A 22,481-nucleotide genomic window follows, 5' to 3' on the forward strand; every position below is an offset into this window, starting at 1 on the left:
ATCTGGCTCTTGCTCTGCAAGGTGGATGCTGCCTTCACAGAGGCAGACTGCGGCTTGGTGTTCCCTCTGTGTATCGCCAACTCAGGTGATAAGCTTAAAACTTAAAACGCTTGACTCTGTTCACTTGTGTTGGCTTATCATCTGGCTGACAAAATGAAATGTTGGTACTAACTTTTCAGAGCAGAATTTTGATACTGTGGTATCACAACACAAACGTTGAGCATTTTGTCACACTCCATCAAATTGATTACCGTCTTGTCATTCTTCAATTCTTATTGTCGGAATGGGGTTTATTTCTAAGTAGTGTATCTGAAAGAAGGTTTTGGAAGTGAAACTAGTGGAGCAACTGGTTCTTTTGGAAGCCACAGTTTGAAAGGAAGATTTCTAGTGGGTTTTCTTTTCTGGTTTATTAAAACGACAAAGCGAACTTCCAAGTCCTTACTAACAGATGTGACTGCAATTATTTCTTTCAAGTTTTTAGACTGTTTTCACCTATCTTCCTGCTGCTGTTCATAGTTTGTTGGTTTTTATTTTTCAATATACAGGTAAAAATTACTCAGAGGGAGAAAAACTTAAATGTCGATGTGTAAAAGTTGCGAAATGCCTGGTTACTTCATTAAGAAGGAAATGTTTTTGTCATAGTAATTTTCTTAATAGACTTGGATCATGCACATAGATACTACTGCACGGGAACATTTCTGATGACAGGACCTTTTAGAAAGTTTCAAAACTTCTCCTTACTTAAAATGATAAACTTAATATTTGTACTTGATACTGAGCTGTGATTATATTGGGAATCCTGTAATTGGAAGTACCTACAGAAATGTGTCAAAGCAGCTGATGTTATGGTCTGAAAACTAAATGCTGGTGGTGTGCTTCCTTAGAAAAAAGGCAATGCAGGAAACTTGGAAAATTACCTATAGCATGATGCAGACTGTGTCAGCTCACCCAAGAAGCGGATCAGGAGTGGAGAAGCAGTGAGAGAAGACAGTTCTCGTGCTGTGGCTTCCACAAGAGAAAGACCCTTTGTTGGAGTACAAATGGAACACCTTCTACCATCAGACAAGAAATAACATTACATCTGAAAGTTGCACTTCCGAATTTTGAAATCCCCTCGCTTAGGGGGTTAAGATTTCAATAGAAGAGGCCATACTTGGGCATGCCCAAGACTACTTTATAGCAGGCAGGCTATTTTTTTCACTAATGTGGCATTTGTAGTTTGATTTTGCACCTTTGTCTGTTGGCTTTGAATGGCATGTGCTCATTTCTCCTCCCCACCCTTCTCCTTCCTGCTACAGTAAAGAGTATTTACTCCAGCAATTGCTGTGACTTGGGAGGGAGGTGGCATACTAAGCTTATTGTTTGTGTTTTAACTGTTTGTATGTAATCCAAGCAATGGCTTTAATTTTAAGGCCAGAAATACTTTGTGGAATTGAGATTTAGATGAATGAAGATTTCAGATGATTTTTGAACTCGTGATGCCACAAAAACTATCTCTAAGTAGCATCCGGAATGTTGGTGCTTACATGTTCTGAAGATGCGCAAGCCCCAAAGTGACCGTTGTATTCTTTGGTAGGTGTACGTACGAATCTGTTTTAGGTTTGGCAGATTAGAAGCATACTGTGCCGTAAAAGGGATTCAGTAGTGCCTTTGTTTTAGAATGAATCATAGTGAAAATACAGCATGTTAAATATAGGAGCACCCTGGCCAAAAGGATCTATGAAATGGACTTTTAGAAAACAGCAGTAAATAGATTATTTAGCAGTGTCTGAGAGGTGCTGCTGTTTAGGGACAGAAAGGTTTTGTGTTTTCAGAGTGACTGCAGCATAGTGCTGTCCTATCTGTATGGTATTATTATTTTTTTTTTCTTTTTAAGAGGGTTTTTAAAAGCAAATGAAAAAGAAATGCCCTTTGAAACTTTTGGCAAATGGACTAGATTAAATAACTACTTTTACAATGGGAGGATCTCTGTACCCTGGAGATGGAAAACTGTTGGCACACCACAGGTCGAAGATGGAATTTCATTCTTGGATTGAGCTGTGTTTGCTTCCCTAGTCTGATATTGGGCATCTTGTGTTAAAATACATTTCTGGATAATACTGTGTGCAGGCTGTTATCCGTGAGAAGTATCTGTGTACAGGCCTAGTTTGTTAGCACTGATCAATTTTAAGCATGTGTTTAAAGACATATGAATCAGATCTTACCTTGTGGAAAAACCTATTGAGAAGTCTCTTGATAGCTTCGCACAAATTCTTCAATCTTCAAGGAGAGCGTGTTTCTACAGAAAGACTGGAGATTTCAAGGTAGTTCTTCAAGTCAGTGTGGTGTTTCAAAATCAACATACTTGGCTCTTGGAGTTATTTAAAAGTCATTTCAACAGTGTAAATTATTTATAGTTATGTTTCTCCTTAGCTACTGTTAATGTCAGGCTATGATATTTGTGCTAAGTGGTTGTTTTGAGTAAGCTATATTGATTTTTTTTTTTTTTTTTTAATGTATTCAATGTAACCTGTAGTGTAAATTTGTTTCTTGTCTATTTGATTTCCCCTTCCCCCACAGGCTTGGATTTAAATAGAATAATTACTTCTTCTAGAAGACGAGTCCCTCCCCTCAGTGTATCCACTTTTCCTTTAGGTTTCATGTCTGCCAAGGAGAGTACATACTGTAAAAAGCCAGAAACATAATACCTCTTTTCATTATATTTTTGAGACACCTTTCCTGTTGCTGTTACTCTGTAGAGCTGTTATTGCCTTTTTCCCATCTCTGTAGAATATTGCATCACACAGACTGCCCGATAATCTATCTTTGGCCAGCTTCTGGGAGATAAATGGGAAATAATCTCTGAAATAGTGCTACTGTTTTTCTTACCAAAACAGTTAATTCCTTATAATAAATTTTTGAAGCATGACTTGTTCTCCTTTTCCTTGACTCTCACCAGCCAACGCTAGGAACTCCAGAACGGCTGAGGTGCCAGCAGACACATCTGTAAATTCTTTTGTGGCCTGTTGGGTACATTTCAAAAGGCTAATATCTGTGATGCAGAAAATAAAGGAGGAAGCACAACCTTTGTATTGAGATTTGCTGTTGGGTTAGAAACCGGCATTTAGCTTAGTGATGATGAAGTACAGGAATTGGGAGGGGACAGGGCTATTTGGGTTGAGATCCTGTGTTGTAAAATTCTGTTTTGATGTGACTATAAATGTGTTTTAGTACACACATCTGGAAGTAAGTCGTAACGATTTTGGCCTGTGAATATACAATCAAGTATCTGTAGAGGTGTATCTTAACTGAATTTCAGACTTTCAAAATCCTCTTTTTAACTGTTGTTGAATTAGTGTTTGCGTTTAAACGAGATTTCCTTGATGAAACGAACCTTTGAAACATCTTTAGTTAATTTTGCGGTTCTGGTTAACTTTCTATTCTTATGTAGTAAGAATAGTTCTTTATCTGAAGAAAGCTACTCTTTCTGCTTGACACTCATGAAAGCTCTTGAAGCAATTGGAGTACATTGATTAACTGTGGCTAATTATCCATTAGAGCTTTGAAGTTTTTATTTGCAGAGGTTACTCCCATTTAAAAATAAGCCTTCTGAGCTTTATTTTTTGTTTGTGAGTACAACAGTGATGCTCTGTGCAGAAATTACTTTGATTCTTCCTATAGCCCTCAGGCTCCTGCAGAATTTTGGAGAGACTTTCTTTAGACATAAACACAGTGCAAGCATATGATTATTTTGGTTTGTGTTTGGTTTTTTTTTTGGTTTTTTTTGGGGTTTTTTTTTGTTTTTTTTTTTTTTGTTGTTGTTTTTTTTTGTGGAAAAGGTGAATTTCTAGTTAAATGTATTAAAAGAGTTTGTTCTCTATATATCAAATCAAGTGTAAAGAGTGTTTTCCCACAAAATTCTGTTGTTTCTGTATCACTAATTATGTAGAAACATTTGTATATTCAAGTGATCTTATTCCATTGGAATACTTAAATTTGTCTTTGACCTCTGAAATGCTTGGAAGAGAATTTCAAATCTTATTACTAGTGGTAGTAAAACACCTAGCTTCTTCTCAATGGGATTTAAAAATTTTTGTTTCTAGCTTTATCAAATCTTTCATCCTGTAATAAAGGATGAAGTAAATTACAGTTATTCCTGGGCATCTGGGTATTTTTCTTTGAGTTAGTTTCCTAGTGAAGAGCAAGACGCTCTTGTGACTCTGTTGCGGGAGGCTGCTCTGTTCACTGACAGAGGTGGGAGAGGGGAGACCTTGAGCACAGCCACGCTTCCTCTGGGCACTGCTGGCCAGATCACAATTTAAATCTCAAAACTGATTCTTGAAATGTTACTTTTTAAAGGCATTCTTGTTACTCGTTGACTTTAAAAGCGAGGATTTTTAAATTAGTGTTTTTGTCAAACCGCCAGATCTGCAGATTGGTTTAGGTGAGGTGCTCTCACCTCAGCTGAGATGATAGGATGATAGGATTGCCACCATTCTTGCACTGAAATGGAATTCACTTTTTTCTTCCTTTTTTTTTTTTTTTTTTTTTTTTGGTAGCACCACTGGCTTTCTGCCATAAAATGATTAATCTTTTCCTTGCTTCTCCATCTGTCCCTCTGGCATATACATTCCAAGAACCATGGTGACTTTTTTTTGGAACACATTACTATAGGATGAAATAGTAATTAGTGGAGACTTACTTTTTTTTTTTGTCAGTAAACAGATACAAGATGATGCCAGCATAGTAAAGAAAGCCTGTCTTGTCTTTCCCACTTCACAGATGAACATAAATTCCTAATGGACCTATCTTTCACACTTCTCTGAGAGCCTTAATCAGTTAGGTGGACCTTGCTTCGTGTTAGAGGTTTGTGTTTCATACCAGAGGGAGATAAGAGTCCAAAGTGCAAAGTCCTCGGCGCGTGTGCGGCTGGAATGCTGCTCTTGCGCGCTGAGCCTGCGAGCAAAGCGGCTGGTGGAGCCATGGCCATCGCACAGGGGGCTGAGGGGGGATCAACCCCAGGTGGCTGATGCCAGGTCACAGTAGCTCTGAAACTTGTGTGTGTTAAACTCACCTGGGAACCCGTGGTGAAGTGGTACAGGTAGCAAAGCAGAGCTCTCTGTCTCTCCTAGAGTTACCACTCTGGAATGCCATAAGAAGCCTTTTGAAAGCAGCTCTGTCCTCTTTTGCTGTTGCTTGCTAGCAGTATTGGAAGGAGCTGGGTTATCTGTCAGTCTGGATTTCTGATGTTGCTCCATTACTTAGAGAAGATCTACTCTTGCCTTCACAGTACTTTGTATACTTTAATTGATAACTTCTGAACATCTGAGACGCCTGACGGCTTGATTCCCTTGTCTTGAGAGAAAGATAAGAAAGATCAAAAGGAAGAAAGGATTATTCAAGCCAAGCAGAGTGACACACTTCTTGGTAGCAAAAACTTTTCAATGGATGGGAAGAGACAAGAGGAATAAAATGCTGAGCTTTTTAACCAAGTTGTGTGTTGAAAGCCCAAGCTGGAAGTAGGTGTAATTTGATGACAAGGGATTTGAATAATGGAGTATTATGTGACTGGTTTTGGTGAGGCCCATAAAAGAGGGAAGTAAAGGGTGCATGGGATTGCACAGCTTGGTGGCGGCAGCAAGTACAGAAGATGTTCTGAATCATCCCTGTCCGTAGTGACTTATGACAGTGACAGCTTGGAGGCAGGAGCAGTATGCCATTTCTGTATACCCCCTCATTCTGTTCATTGCAAACCCAAAGGATGCTTCTTGGATCATAGCGGGAAGTACAGAATTTCCATTTCGTGCCAGCTTCCTCTTTAAAAAAAAAAAAAAAAAAGGAAGAAGAAGAGTGTCACTAATGTATTGGCCGTGTAATAGGGGGTTTGGGATGAAGCATGTGAGACAGGAGCAGTAATGGCTCTAGAAGGGTTGTATTATTTATGCACAGTTGCTCAGCTCAGGCCTTCAGACAGCTGAATCATAGTTCATAGGCAGCTTTTGAAAGGTGGAACTAGTTATTGTCTCCTCAGCATTTAGCATGTTATTTCACACTGGGTTGTTTCAGTGATACAACAGGAGCAAGTAGGGGGAACATCCTTCCTTGCAAGTACAAGGGATTCAGAAGAAGGCTGTGGTGAGTGACAAATATGTCTTACTAAAGCAAATTATACTGTTGAGCAGGCAAGCTCTCACGTATGCAACTCTTCAACACCACTGTTAAGTTGTGAAGAACTGGCCTTTTATCAAAACAGATCATATCTAGGATGCCTCTGCTCTCTCTCTTAATTACAACATGCATGTTCTATTCTCTGAAATAATTTAAATTGTTAATCTGGGGCTTACAGTTAAATTGATTTTTAGCTTTTATACTATAGACTAGGTCCAGAATAATGTAAGGACAGTGGTGGCTCTCTCAAAGGCTGTCTGTGTGTCTTCCTCCTTATAACTATTTTGTCAGAGGTATGGGGACAGTTCGGTAGGAAAAAAGGCTATGACCTTCCTATTTTTCTGTTGCCAGAACAGATGTGAGAGCAGCATGACCAGCAGGTTTGCTGTGTATCCTCACACTGCCGCTATAGAGGCTGTAGATCTTCACAGCACCCTCTCCAAGGGTCTTCTAAACCATTTCCTGTTGTGCTTTCAGCTCCTTCCCGTGTCCTCAGATAATCTTTCTGAGGTGCTGAGAGGACAAACCTGGCAATGAGGGTGGCTCGTTCAGAGCCCTGGATACACTGTCTGCTGCGAAGCGCAGTGGGTGATGGCAGAGAGCTTTGTGCCTTGTCTTTGTGGAGATGTTAATCTCAGCGTTGCAATCTACCTGTCCATCTCTCAGCAGCCTTAGGAACTTAGTTATCTTTCAGAACTTTAACAAAAACGGGTCAGATTGACCAGTGATTTCCAAAGTGATTAGAGAAGAATTGATTTGAGGAAGGGTGAGGAGAAGGGACCATTGCTTAAGCCCCATTTCCTTAGGATACCCAGCTAACAACATAACTGGTTTTGTGATCCTGCAATCAATGTCAGTCTGAAGAGGCAACTTAATTGCTGCTGGACTGAGTGAATGAATGAAATTCTGTCTTGCAGTCCATCCTGTCTCTGGTCTCGGGTTAGAAGAGCAGTTGTTGGAAGTTGCACTTGGCCATGCTCAGTCTGAGGCAGTTCTGCAGTGCAGGATACAATAGTTTGATGCAGTTTCTGGCTTCTGTTCTGAACCTCTGATTTCCTGGGCTTTGAGACTTGTCTCTGGGTTTGGCTAATGGACTTGGCAGCTTGGTCAGGGTCTTAGATCATTTTTCCTTCCTGAGATAACTTTTTCTTCTCCGCATTCTTTGTTGTCTCTAGACAAGCAGAAGGGAACTTCTAATTCCCTTTCTATTATTAGGTTCCATTTTATAAAGAATTAAGCATATAAAAATGACAGTCATACAAAGTCAGACGTGATATCTCTGATTATGGGCCTTATGCCTTTTGTGAATTAATTCCTGTTGATGAGTAGAAGCACACACTATTTAGATAAAAGATTATATTAAGAATTTCAGTGGTATTTGGTCACATTTGTTTCTAATTTTTGCTTGGAAGCTATAGAGCTGCAGCTCATACCTGTTGATATGTCTTTGCTAAATGGAAAATATTTGTGTTATCACCTCTCTGTTCCCAAAATTGGTACTTTAGGATCACTTCAATCCTTGCCTTAATAAGATAAGCAAATCAATAAGCTTAAATAGCAAGCTAAATAAATTAGGCTATTAGATTGCAATTAGACTGTCTGTTGTAGCCATGCCTTTTAGTCCTTTGAATAGTTCTTGAAGCCTCTCTGAATCCTATTGCTTTTACATATCATTCATGAAGAACTAATACAGCATGATCATCACCATTACAGTAGCATTCACGTCAAGCCAAACGCGTGAAGATATCACTTTACACTTACCCCATCTTCTTTTCATACCTCTTGTCATATTGAGACCTCAGATTTGTCCTTCATGTACTTTGCAGGTTTACAGCGTTCAAAGTCCAGCCAAGCTTGTCTAGCTTGGTTCCTTTCTAGGACTGTTTTCTAGTTAAAAATCTAATAGGTACTGAAATTAATATCAACAATGACTATTTTTAGTTATACAGGATTGGGTCATAATCAGATTACTTCAGCCAGCTTTATTTTTCACTGAACACATGCTGCTTTCTTTCTCTCTTATCAATCTTTCAGTATTTTTTCTGCTGTCAAGCTAGTCCACATCTGGTCGTATTATTTTGTGTTGGTTTTAAATACTTGGCCAGAATAACGTTCTTCCATTTTTATACAGAAGAGTCAGTGCTTCAAAACTTAATGAAAATCAACGTTTAACTTTGAGAAAGTTTCTTGTTGGTTGGTTATTTTTGTTCTTTTTTTTTTTTTTTTTTTCTGGACTAATCTGTCTGGACCAGCTAATTTTGGTTTTTTTCAATGTAGTATTTATGTAGGCAGTGAATGTGCGAGATACAAAAGCACAGAACCGTTTATGACAGCATATTGGAGGGGAAGCTAAAAAAGGGATTGTGAATAGGAAACTATGTGTGTGTATTAGTGAACAGTTTTTGCAGTGTATTGTATTGGTTGCATGTCCTGGGAGCCTCGGGAGTGTGTGGTAATAAGTAACTGCCTGCTTGAATGAGAGAACTGGCTGTAGTGGTAGAGGTGAAGGGACGGTCAATAAAAACTTAAATCCTGTCCTTTCCTCCTACTCTATTTATGACCTACATGCTTCATGTACAAAGAGGGAGTAGCTCCTTGATGCTGAGGGAGAAATACTGTGGTATGTCAGCAGTGGTGAAGAAGGGAGGAAACGAGTAAGCTTTAAAAATTGAAGAAATAACGTAGTATAAAGATGCAGTCTGGTCCTAAGGTATCTTTTAAATTAGATTGGTGAACTTCTCATTTCTGTCATATCAACTCCGAGTTGCACCGTCAGATGAGATACATAGATTTGGTCACAGACTTGATCTATAATAACTATGAAACTCCAGGAACTTGATGAAATTGAATTTCTATTCTCCTCTGAAAATAACTAAAAAGCAAAACAAGAAGTACCTCCCACACCTGCTGCTCAGAACATGGCAGTGTGTGATGTCTTGTGTAGTCCAAGTCAGCTAAACAAGGGGTTTAAGTTTTTCTCTTTTGTTAGCTTGGAAGTCTGTGCATTCCTCAGCTTATGAGAGCAGAGTGAAATACCCTTGTTTCCTATCCACACTCAGTAATAGATTCCAGTATCTTAGAGAGTTACCATAGTGATAAAAAGGGAACAGAATCTGCTTGTCTTTCTGGGATAGCAGAATTATTACATTAAATGCATCTTTTCCATTAAAGGAGAGTAGCATTATCATATTTCTGAGAACAACTGTTTTAGAGTAGAAATAATGTATTTAAGCTGGTGTCCTGCATTAATCATCTTACTTCTTCAGGCACTTCTAGCGTTGCCTCGCAGTTCTGTGCTGGGGTGGTTGATCGCATCCCTGCATCTCTGCCATTGCAGTTGATGGAGCAGCTGTGTAAAAAAACCCTTGCTTGTGCAAAAAGTCTGCTTTACTCCATCAGAAGCCATTGCAGTCATGACCACAGAGAACCAGCCAAGAAGCATGAGTTGCACAAAATTGTGACACAGGAACATGAGTATAAAATGTGAGTTGCCAGAGGATGAGGTGGGATGAAAGGAGCCACCCCGGGGTGGAGTGAACACGATCTGCAGAAAATGAGGGTTGCGTCAGGTAGAGAAAGGAGATGAACTGACAGTTGAATGAACTGATAGAGAGGAAGAGAAAGCAACGGGGGAGGGAACATCCTTACGCTTAGAACAAAATGGGAGTGAAATGCAACAGAGCCCAGGTTTTCAGAGAGAAGCATTCTGCTTTTGTTGTAGTGGAAATGCACCACCTACCACATGCTATTTTGAAGCCTGAGTAGCCCTGTGATACACACCTGTGCTCATTCATTGCAAGTGGAAAAAGCAGTTTTCACTGGATTATTTTTTGTTTAATTTACTTTCCTGAAAGGGACAAAAGCAAACTTTAAGCAAAATACAAGTCTTTGTGATGGCTCAGTCCCGTATGAAAAGGACAGTTCTTACCAGGTTGCTCTCTTCCATGTTCTTGCTGGTTTATCTTCTCTGATGACTTGTATTCACCTAGTAATCTTCCCCTGAACTACCTAATTTGGCATCAGGATTCTGTGTCAGTAATACAAAAACAAAGGTCTATTGATTATGTGCCTTCTCCCACCTGCCCCCTCATTTCACATAGGGAAAAACCTGGGGGTGGAGGCAGGAGTCACAGTGTTGAAGCCTTCTGACTTGTTTGCTTCAGAGCTGCTGGCTTTAGTTTGCAGAATGAATAAACAGTGTAAAATCTTTATTCTGTATATGCACTATCATCTGATTGTATTTGCCAGTTGTTTTTTGAGGGAGGGTCACCTCCTCTCAGTGCTCAGATAATTAACCGGGCAATACCAGTTAATGCCTTATGCACTTGGACTTCTTTTCAGTGTTTGATGTGCAGGGATCTGCCTGGTTCTTCCTTCCACCTCCTGTTCATTGCCTTACCACCGGTGAGGAGCTGACAGTGGTTTGGCTTTGCTGGAGTCCCTGTCTGACCACGCTTGCTGGAGGTGGCTCCTGCTGGAATAAAAACCGAGCTTCTCCGTGAGCCTCCAGTAGCAGCTCTGAAATGCTGTTGATCTTAATGCTGTTTAGCAGCAGGTTGTTCTGCCACTAAAACTCCTTGTCGATCCCAGTCTTGGTTGAAAACTGTTATAAATAAGCGTTCATTAGAGCAGTTCTTGCATTGTTTTGTACACTTCTCCTAGGCTCTGGAAATCACTCCTGTTGATAAGCATAACTCTTCTGAGGCAAAGCTGAGTTTAAAAAAACCCTGAAACTGCAAACAGCTATGAGCTTTATTAAACTTGTCTTGTGTATGGTCCCTCCTGATTTTTGTCTCCGTATTTTCTTCAGGGATTGTCACATAAGAAAGATAGGTCTTTCCATCTTTTCAGATTTCAGTTTTGTTTTGTTTTTTAAAGATTGACTTCAAACAAAAAAAATAGTATTGGGCACTTTGTTTCAGTGGCCGTCATTTACAAAAAGGAAGTGTAGGTTGAAGGGCATGTCTGATGTTTTACAATGAATGTTATCAAACTGTCTGCTGTTTTTCTTTTAAATTCTAGACTGGTGTAACTCTTTAGGCTGGGATTCCTTTCACTTACGGAAGCACAGCTTCAGACATTGAAATACCTTGTGACAGAGAGCAAGTTTAAAAACATGTTTCAAATGAAAGCTACTCTGCTTCCAGCTTGATTTCAAGGAACAGCAAGGCATTTCTTGAATGTTCAATCAAGTATCTATTACTTAATGACCACCTAGAAAAGGAAAAAATTATCTTCCGAGCTGCATGCTTAATATGATGACTTGAAAGGTTGCCTTGTTGTTGTACTGTGTTGTGATATGTTTAATAAGATGATGTTTTGAAAAGGAAATATTAAAATACGAAAAAACAACCATGTGGCACCTGTTAAGGATTGCAGCTCTGGGGTGCTTTGGCGATGTTCTAGTGATATAGAGTTTTAACAAGCTTAAAATGAATTTTTCTGTTCTCTGTCTTCTGAAACCCAAATATTTTGTAATATTTTTCAAAAAATCTATTTTTAGACATTTTTCCTTTAGTAAAAAACAGATAATATTTCCTGATAATGATATGAGATGAAGAACACCTGTTTCTTTTGGAGCAAGTACTTAAATTGGTGTAAAATTTGCTTGGCATTCTGACTGCCTGAAGAAAATCCCTATTCTGCTTTTTGGAAATTCAGCTGTGTTTGAGATTCTGCCAGAGCTGTATAACATGACACTGCACAAACAGCACAGCTGGGTTAGGTGGCTTCATTGCCTGCACTGAGTCTTGTCCATCTTTTCCATCTCCTCCGCGGTGGCTGAACATGCTCCAGCCGCGAGCTGGAGAAAGATGTTGCGCTGTCTCCTGCCGGCTGGTGTGCCCGTGTAACTCTATGGAAATAGTGGGAATATTCATGTCTCTGCAGCATTTCTCCCAATTGAGTCTTCCCACTGAGCTTTCACAGTGGTGCTGGTGGCTGTAGGGCTCCTAGGAAGTTGTAGCATAGCAGAGGTTGCCAGAATAAGTCAATATATTATTCAATTTAAAAAATCTCCACCAAACCTGCAAGCAAGTTCAGAGACTAGAAGAGCCAAATCCTCCTGCAGGCAAATGAAGTTTGTAGTTGGGGGTTTAGAGACAAGGGGAAACTGAATAATAGCCTGACAGTGAATGTTCCTATTTCTGGCCTCTGGAAGGTTTAAATAGTCGGTCATAAGCTGCTTCCTCAGAACCTCGCTTTCAGTTTCAGAAATTTTCTTCATGGTTAATATGATAGACCATTGTAGTATTGATGATTAGTTGTAGGTATCAGATGATCCTTTCTCATACCTTGTCTGAAATAGTGGGTTAAGATGAGTGGGTCAATTAATTAATAGCAATGTATTAATACTTCAGAGAAAAGCTGCCAAAATCCATGTTGTAATAAATAATAATTTAAAAATTAACTTATTTGAACATACAGACCTACAAAACAAACACAGAAATACAGGAAATAAAATTACTTATATTTGTGCAATTGGATAGTAGCTAGTGCCACTTTTATTGAAAAGCAGTCTTTTATTGCTAAGCTTTTGATGCTGTTAAGCAACTTGGGGGTTTTGGCCTATATGCTATTTGAATTATTCAACTCTACTTTGGAACACAGCACATACATGGTAACCTCTTACATTGCCAAGTAATGGTATACAGTAGGTCAGATTCTTCTGTAAAAATATAACATTTTCCACGGTGGGAAAAGACCTGAATCTGGCAGTGGTCACTGAGCAGGATGCAGGTGCAGGGAGCGTTTCCTAAGGTCAGGCTGCTCTGAGTGCGGCTGGGCCAGCTCTCCAGAACCCAGGTGTGCAAAGTGCGCTGGCAAAGAGGACAAGGCACAGTCAAATTGGGATTACTGGACTCTGCCCTGACATAATGTGCTGCTAGCAACCAGTGCTTCATCTGCTGGTCATTCAGTCCAATCCCTGTAAGCATGAAAAAGCAACCACCGAGCAACTCCTTAATATAAGGGTGTTACGCTGATAAACTGACGTGCACAGTCCCTCTTTCAGCCACAGGAATAACGTCCTGAATCCCCGCTGGTAGGGAAAATGAAAAGACCAGGACCATGGAAAACCAGTGTGTTGTGTAAGGAAGGACCAGAGACGTCAAAGGAAGGGGAAAACGGGATTTAATATTTCAAATAAAGACTTGCTCAGTGTTTGGATTCATATTTAAGACATTCTGACAGGTGATAAAGTTGTCTAGAAGTCCTCCCAGTGTGGGGCAGGGGGGAGCACAAATGTCATCTGTCAGCTTTTATCTCTTCTTTATTTGGTGGGAGAAAGGAGGGTCATATGCTTTGAAAGAAGTAAATTCCTGCTGAATTGTCTTTTCAGGACATTTTCTCCAGTGTAGTATTAACTGGCTCAAGTAATAGAGATGTAACTGCTTCTCTTGGGAGATGGCTCAGGCAAAATGGCTCTTTGGATGAACAGTGTTCTCCTTACTCATTCGGGGAAGTCCTGTTTCTGCTTGCTATTCTTAAGGAGTTTTGGGGTGTAGTTTGTCAAGGATGTCAGCCGTAGATAGATGTTGTTTTGTTCAGACATTTTTCCTCAAATACCAAAACACAACTAGATAAGCATTTGCTGGATGCCTCTATGCATTCCCCTGCTTTCCCATCTAGCCTATGTACAAAGTCATGCTTTCTGCACAGAATTCTCAAAGTATTACAGGATTTGAGCGTTGTTTGGTTTCCAAAAGTTTTTGCAGTGTCAGAGAAAGTAATTCCTGTCAATCTCGTTTTCTCCTTTGCATTTGCACAATGATTTTGTAAGTTGAATTGCCAGACACACACAGCTGTGTAAATTTGTAAAATATTTTTAAAATTTAATTTTAATTTGATTAAAGTTGTGACATTGAGAATTTAATATTGAGTAACTTAAACCAGAATTGGATATCTGTGAATGCAAAGATGGATAATTTACATATGTGGTGTTCTTTTTTTTCCTATCCCTTTGGAATTGGGGAAATGATAATACTTTCATTCGTTCTTTTCCAGATGGGAATGACAGGTAACACTAGTCCCTTCGGGCAGCCTTTCAGTCAAACCGGAGGGCAGCAGATGGGAGCTACGGGAGTGAATCCTCAGTTACCGAACAAGCCAGGCATGGCAAATAGCTTGTCTCCCTTTCCTGCCGACATCAAGAGTACTCCCGTCACCAGTGTGCCAAACATGGTGAGTTATACCTACCTGTTTCCCTTACTCGTTATGTCTTGATAGTACATTCAGATTTCTTGGGTGATATGGCTTCTGCAGAGTTACTGGACAACTTCTTCGTGTTTGCTTAAATATCAGAGTTGCCCCATGTTCCTCACTGCCCCTCTGCAGTGTGTATGGAAGGTTTATGTACATTTCTATGCAGTGATTTCCTAAGCAATCATGGTATTTTATTGTAAGAATTGCCTTACGTACTTTCATTTTGTCCGGTACATTTAGTTCCAAACCAGATGAAAATGTCTTCTCTGTAAGTGCTGTTTGTAGGTTTAAATTCCTAAATCAATTAGAATGTGTTGGATACATCATCAGCTTCCCTGAAACTAATAGTACCGTTCATATGCTTTGAATCTAATATGGTAAACACACCACATGCTTCTCTGTTTATATTGTGCATGACTTGCAGCTTGTGAGCTTATGAGAATGGTTCTTACTAGGATACCTTGCCCAAATGTGTAGTATCCTGTTTACTAGAGTTTTCTTTATAAACTGAAATTAAATATTCCCATTTGTCTCAGTATGTCTGCGTATTAATCAAACTGTCTGTGTTGTTTCTATGGAAACTTGAGCTTGTTGCATTTTATATTCTTATACATGATAGCAGTTACTATAGAAACTTGTAAAACCTTCCGTAAGATGCAAATTACTTATTTTTTTAATTTAACTAGAAAACCAGCTATTTTTTGGCACAAGCAATGCTTGTCCTTCCATCAGAGAGTTTACTATTTGCCTATCGCTAATAAGGCTGTATATGAGAGGGAGCAGGATGTAATAAACTTCCTCTTTTCTCCTGATTTTAGAGGACCACTTCCTAATTTTCTCTAAGTTACACAGTGAAATCTTTGTTTTAATATCGTCTGTTATTTATTGCTTATGATTATAGAAGGGAGCTGGTGATCAGCGTTAAGACCACATTCAGAATGCCACTTGCACTTGTGGAATATTTGCAAAAGACAATTTGCTTTATAACTATTCTAATTTTGTTTTTTAAAATACTTCAAGTTTGGATCATGTGTAAATCAAATGAATTCTTGCCCTGATTCTGTAGAGAACCTACAAATCTGCCCAGAGTTTTGTATTCATCCCAGGGACTGGATGATTCTGAAGCCTGATTTTGTGCTCATTTAATTGTCAGGTTTTGGGAGGCCTAAACCTTAATGTACTCGCTTACTAGTATAGGATGTAAGGGCAGATATTCAGGTGGAATGAAAAAGGCATTTGCCGTGAAGGCTTGTCTAGTGCTGGGGTAGCAAGTAATAAAAAAAACTTTAGTTCCCTTTTTTGTGTCTTGTCCAAGAGACAAAGGAAAGTAAGAGAAACTTACTTTCCCAGTACTATCAATTCCAGTTTCTTTAAAATGTCAAAAATGAGTTGTCCTCTGAGAGGACAGTCAAAAGCATCTTTCTTTGTTTCTCAGATGTCAAAAGGTTTGTATGTCCAATATATCTTTTTTTCTCCCTCAAGCCAATGTGGAGAGTAATAGCCATTTCAGCCGATAGACATCTGTACTGTCGAGCCAGATGATCCCAGCGCTGCTTGTGGATCACGTGGTGGTTACAGTTTGGTTGCAGTCCTGATGGTGGTGGAACTTTTCTCTTTAAAAACTAAAATTTCCATCTAAACATTTTTATTGCAAAGCTAAGAATTTAATAGGAAATGTCAGACTTGTTAAAATTTAACCTTTACTTGGCAGCAGTGGGTAAAGCAGTATAATTTTGTAATAGTACATACACGGCCATATGCTGTTCCTTCCACAGGGACTTTGCTTTATTCAGTGTACCATATGAACGGTGCCCTCTGAAAGAGCACATAGTCAACATTTTGTTATGTTTTTCCTGCTCAGTGTGTAGCTGTGGGCCTTGTTGACTGTATGTAGTAATATATTTTACTCATCCAGTCTTCTATAAACAGTCTTTTCTGTAGCAGTCATCACTGGAGCAGGCATATTCTTTGAATTTGTTAATTTTCACAGTACCTCTCTGAGATAAAGATTCACCCTGTTTTAAACATGGGGCTGAGAGGTATGAAGCGAGTAAAACTGGAAGGATCTGCTGACTCTGAACTTGAGGTTTGTAGACTCTGGCTTGCTAGAGCCTTCCTCATTTCAGATGTTAAGACATTATCTGGGGGTAAAATAAAATTCACATGGCTTAGATGTGTGCCTCCATAACTCATGGAGGTGATGTCTCTGTCTCACATTGGACAACTAAAATATGACCCACTTGTGAGAAGCTGCTTGTGACAGAAGCAGCTCCCCAGAGCAGAGCTGCGGTGTTTGAACTCTTACGCCACGCTTTCTTGCTGCAATCCCGTTGCCATTTGCTGTGTCCTGTGGTGCTTTAGCACCCTCGAGACGGCGGTTTGATTTAATGTTTTTGGCGTTGTGGGTGGCCTACTGGAGTCAGGATTGAAGTGGAAAAGGGTAGAGTGTTGTGTTGTCTATCAAAAATGACTCCGTCTATTACAGCAAGCGAAAGACCAACTACATCTTTTTCAAAGGCCCTCCAGGGTTTTTTGTGAGATGATTGGAACCACGTATCTTGCTCAAATAGCCCTCTAAACTATCCTAATCTTAAAGGCCCCCGAAAATACTGTTCCATGTGAGAGACTACCAATGTTTTCATCCACATGGGTTTATATGTGGCATGTCTGAGGCAAGAAACTGAATTCCAGCATGATATTAAACACCTTGGTTACCGCTAAGACTATCTAAGTAAGAGGAAATAGAAAGGTGCAGCCATTGCCTTAAGACCCCTTGGTCTTGAAAAGCAGGGCATTTTTTAAATACTCCTTTCAGTCTTTTGTCTTCCTCTGTAACCTTAGGGTGTTTGCTGCAAAAGTAAAACAGAAGATGAGTATGTTTCTCAACTCTCATTATTCTGAGCATCCTTATGTGTGGCACCCTGTCCCAGACACTAACCGGGAGTTTTCCCACTGCCAGACATAACCCTCACACTGGTGGCCAGGATAAACCTCTGTTGCAGCAGTGGATTTTGGTTTTTTTCAATCCAAATTCAAGCTACTACTCTCTTAAGAACCACACACTCTCCCCCAGCTTGCCTCCCAAGAGGCAGTGGCTCTCAGAAGTGTTAGTTCATTGCATCTTCAACTCCTTGTTCCAAGCATGACTTTACATGAGACTGAGAATCACATTTGGCTTAATCTCTTCAATTAAGAAGGAGGTAACAAACTTTATGGCATTAAAATGATTAAAAAGTCAGCATTAAGGTATTAATTTTCAGTGCCAGTCAGATGGATTGATTTGTTTTCTTATCTGTGGATCTGAACGGTGTATTAGCTATTGCTTTGTGTCACAGAATACAGTTTTCCTTACAGAACGGGCAGCTTGAAATCTTGAGTGAACGACTTGTTTCCAAAAGAAAGATGTTGCTTCTGACATTGGAAGTTTTGTTGAAATGCTCCTCAATTCAGTGTGACTGTTCACTGCAGGATTGGCACTGCTCTGCTGCGGTGAGGTCATGCAGAACCTCTGGGCTGTGGTGCTGAGCCGTGCTCTGCACTTGGGCACTTGGTGGAGCGTGCAGGGAGCAGCTTGGTTTTGGAGCACCCGAACTCTGGGATGTGCCGTCAGTGAGGGGACCCCGTCAGATTTTTCCATCAAATGTGCTGAAGCTTTGCGGTGTCTGCAGTGTTGCAAATTCCAAGGGTGATGACGGATGGTTTCTTCATGGACGTACCAGTAAATCTAGTATTTCTACATGGGTTAGGAGTACGATGTGTGAAGTTTGGCTTCCAGACACCAGCTTGGTTTCACAGTTATCCCCATGGCCAGCAGATGGAGTTGAATATTACTTTTTAGAAGCAAAGGAAATAATTTTGCCTCTATTCTTGACTTATAATTGGAGCAGCACATCTTCCCCTGTTTTTTTTTTCCCTCTCTCTTATTGAATTACATCTCCAGTTTTCTCTTGCATTCTTCCTTGTTTCTCTCTTTCTTTTTATGTCCTTTGGATTTCCTTATTAACAAATTTTGATCAAAAGAGAGAGAAGCAGTGACTGGGGGATGAGGATGTCCTATGTGTGCCTTGCTGCCTCTCTTAGAGAGAGGAAGAAAGCTTTAAAGCTGCAAGGCCAGGTTTAATTAGAACAAGTAGAACTGTAGCTACTTAAAATAGACAACTCATTTTATTCTAGAGACTAGAAATAAAAGGCATTATGAAAAAAATCTCTTCCTATTGTGTCCTTACAGTGAAGACGGTTTGCTTTTCTTAACCTTCCAGTGATTTTTCCTCTCTCGCAGCAAAGTCAGTCTTCTCTTTTGCTGCGGGGGAGGTGTGTGACAGTCACGCCAGAGGCATGCCGGGTCCGCTTGCTCACCTTCCCTGGGCCTGTCCTGGGAGGTTCTCTTTCCCAGGTGTGCTCACTCCTTCTCCTCAAGAAAATCCCACCTGATCTGAAGTGGAGCAGCAGCCCTACAAACAGCTGGGAAGAGCTCTTGTCCATGTTGTTTAGCAATGGTCTTCTAAAGGAAAAGATCTTCATCTGCAAATAAATCTAACAGATCATGTCCAGGGCTGGAGAAACTATGTTATTATGTTGGGTGCAAAGTAAACATCCCCATTCTGTCCTGGTGCAGGAGTTCACCCTGGGAATGTGTATTGCTTTGAATGGTGGAACATTTTAATTTTTGCACCATCCATAAATAATGGTGCCAGGCTGGCAAAAGTGAGCTGAAAAAGGGGATCTGCTCTTTTCCCAGCACTCTGGCTCGTGTTCCACTTTCCCATCCTCCATATATGATTATATGTGGAGGAGAATATCCGCTGCCATTTCTTTCTCTCTGCCAGCAGCTGAGGTGAAGCACTCCATGGCCAGCACTCTTGACAGTATGGCTTTCCTTCACTTAAAACTTCTCATTTGTCTGTTAGCCACAGATTGGGATTTTTAATGTTGATCATTTCTCAGTCTGCTTTATCACCTAGTATATAAAGCTCTCGTAAAATTTTGTTCACTTAATTTCCTGCATGTGAGAGCTAGACTCTGTCTGCAGATTCCTATATCAAGCTTTGTTCCTTTTTGTTGCTTTGAAACATTTCTCCATTCTGTGTTTCTCGTCATTTGCTGGTCTTTCAAATCAGAAAACTTAGAAAGACAAGGAAATAAAACTCCAAAGTGTGTCCTTAAGAACAGTGCTGATCCAGCTCACATTCCCAGCAGAGTCAACTGCATAATATTGAGGCCTTTGCTGGTTTTAGAAGAAAACTCCTTTGGCAATTAAAAGCCAAGTGCATTGAGGGCACTTTCTAGGACCAGCTATTTGAGTTCTTCCATGGAATGACCATAGGAGCCTTCTCACCTTTTGTGGGCTTGTGAGGCTCCCTGCCCAGTACCACCTTCAGAGCTGGAAGTTATACTCCATAGTGGTAAGTGGAAGTTGGAAGATAAAAATGTTCTGTCTTGATGTGAAAATTCTTCCTGTAGCCATGTCAATGCCAAAGCTTTGACATGAATCTTGGGCTCTGGATATATTCTTCGTGTTATGACCGTGCATCATGTCAGCTTTGGATGCAGGAGCTGAGCGTATTGCCTTCCCTTTCTTCTCATTTGTAGGTGCATTGCAAGCTCTCAGATTAGTGCTGCTAACAGGCTGTCGTAATGTTTTGCCACTTGAGTACATCTCCTTCCAGAGAGCATGACCACCTTCTGAGACTGTGTCCGGTTCAGGAAGCCTTTTTCACCCTCTCAAGTCTTCTGTCCACCATACAGATTCATATTCTGATTCCTTCTGCTACTTGGATGAGAAAATGCAGCACTGTAGGGTTATTGGAAACAAATGTAGGTGCTTGTGCTGTGTGACATCCACTTGTGTCAGCCTGTTCTGTGTGACATGGACCTGTCGAGCCAAAGCAGACCTTCAGATTCCTGGTGGCAGAAGGATTCTTCCCATACGGACAGGACCCAGCTACTCAGAACATGGCTGTTCACCGTAACTGGTGAAACCAGAGAAACCACTATCCACATAGAGAGCATCAGAGTGAATTGCAAGAAGTGTACACTGGTTCTGTGTTGCTTTCACACGGAAGCTCTGGTAGTCACTGGAGGAAGCCATGGCATGGAGAAAATGCCTCCTTCCATGTTGCCAGCAGGTAGCTGCTGTTTGGCCTCTCGTTGCAGTTCTGTGACAGACCAGGGACTGCTGAGTTATTCAGAGCTGGTTCAACGCTGCTTAGAGCATTCCTGCAATTCCTGTTTGCAGGAAGGACTTCTTTCAGTCTTACTGTAAATGTGTTGGCACGTGATCGGAATTGATCACACTGTAAATACTTAATTCAGATAGAAGTGTTGCTAATTAGAAATGTTCTTTGAGATTTACGGCTCACGTGTGTATCGCACTTTATGCCTGCCATCCCTTCTCTGAAAGGGACCTGCCAGATCATCCTTTAGCCTGTGGCTGAAGGGAAACTGAAGAGGTTTGTCTGTGCTTCACCTCCTGTACTCCTCCATGGGTGAAGGTGGGATGCGACCTTGTTCTCTGGGATACTGCAAGGGTTGGTTTTTTTCTAAAGTCTTAATTGATAGACTGTATGTGCTCATAATGTAAATGCACATGTGGATGACATGCTAAAGACCTCTTGTCACTAGTAAATAACATCCCTTTTCTAGTCCAAGATGTCAATGGGCTGAGAAGCCCCACGTATAAAGTGCTACCTGCCTTCTGCTCAGGGTGAGGGGAGGTATATAAAACAAACAACTGTATCAAAATAGTAATCCTTTGTGGCAGTGGGTTATTAATTATCTCACTAAGGTCCACTGTTCATTACAAACATGTTTTAAAGAGCTAAAAGGCATTTTTGAAACACAGGATTTGTCCTAGTACAGTGATTCCAGAAGGTGGTATTCTGTTATCAGAGAGAAGGAAAGAACATGGAAATAAACATAAATTATAGAAGAGGAAATGTATTTTTAAAACTCAATGCTATATGGAAGCTAGGCTGATACGAAGTTCTGTGTCAGGTTGTTTGCCTGTTGAAAGATTACCAGTGCTGCTGAATTGGTGCCGACTCTTACAAGCGAAGGTACATAGTGTTGAACACTTTTTAATATAAACACATCAAAACACAGGGGATTACTGATCGTCTCGGTACTGTAAAACCACCAGAGAGCATTGTGTCCATCCAAGTCCATGAAGATGAGATACTTGTGCATCTGTGCTGCCCAGAAGCTTGGGAAGTTTTTGACCTTCAGAATGGGGACAGAACAGAACCATCTTCCTGTGCGAATATGTAGTTTCCATGGTTTTAAATGGCATTAATAGCTGCTTTACACTGTAGAAGTGTTGCATTACTCTGTTTGTAGAAAACTGGTTAATGAAGCTGCCATCTCCGTTGGAGATTGAACAGGCTTTCGACCCCTGATCTGTTTGTTCTCTTTATGGTGGAGCTCAGCAAGAAAGCAAGAGGAGCAAAACTTCTATATATTTTTTTTTAATCTCTTGTATATGATCATTGAAGCATTTATTTTAATTGGGGGAGCAGAAGTGTCTGAATTTCCTGCTTCATCAAGAAAATTGTTAGTCATTCAGGTGAAGCAACATGAAGCCTCCTGCTCGTTCTGGAGCGGAATGATTTCTGTGGTAGATGGAGGATTTACACACCTGTGGCATGACTGCCGTGCACCAGCGTATCTCTGGTTTTGAACTCGTCCTGCAGACCACTGTTCTTAAAAGACAAGCTAACAGTGAAGAGATCAACTTCCTCAAAGAGCCAACAGTCTTGAAAGCGAGATAGAGGGTGGGAAGAACATTCATTATATTTGCAGGTTTAGGTCTTTACAATATTGAAATAGTGACCAATATAACTCTATGGAGCTTCGGCAATATTCTGAGTTATTTTTTTAATCTATCTGCAGACACGTTCATCTGGACCGAGACTGCTTGTTCTTCCAGCTACTGATACTCCATTATTCTGCTTTTTTGTTACTCAGTCTTCAGGAAATGCTTTTGGGTCAGGGCATCTGTGCTGATACAGCTGTAGTCACGTCTGGTAGCTGGTAGGGTAGTAACAAAAGGAGAACTTTGGCTTGGGAAACAATTATTTGACTGGGATGAAAACATCACTTCCAACAAGATTTTCTTTGGCATGGTCTCTGTATTT

General features: G+C 40.3%; 1 protein-coding gene across 6 annotated transcripts in view; it reads left to right on the forward strand.

Moving 5' to 3' along the window:
* Positions 1 to 22,481, forward strand: part of CREBBP (CREB binding lysine acetyltransferase) — a 92,058-nt gene that overhangs the window by 21,316 nt on the left and 48,261 nt on the right. For all 6 annotated transcript variants that reach the window (XM_082064243.1, XM_082064245.1, XM_082064244.1 and 3 more), the window contains one exon: positions 14,152 to 14,328. In XM_082064243.1, coding sequence (XP_081920369.1) covers positions 14,152 to 14,328 — 177 coding nt within the window. The remainder of the gene's footprint in view (positions 1 to 14,151; positions 14,329 to 22,481) is intronic.

The sequence above is a fragment of the Streptopelia decaocto genome (assembly GCF_964273445.1).
Source record: "Streptopelia decaocto genome assembly, chromosome: 13".
In the NCBI taxonomy this organism is placed as follows: Eukaryota; Metazoa; Chordata; class Aves; order Columbiformes; family Columbidae; genus Streptopelia; species Streptopelia decaocto.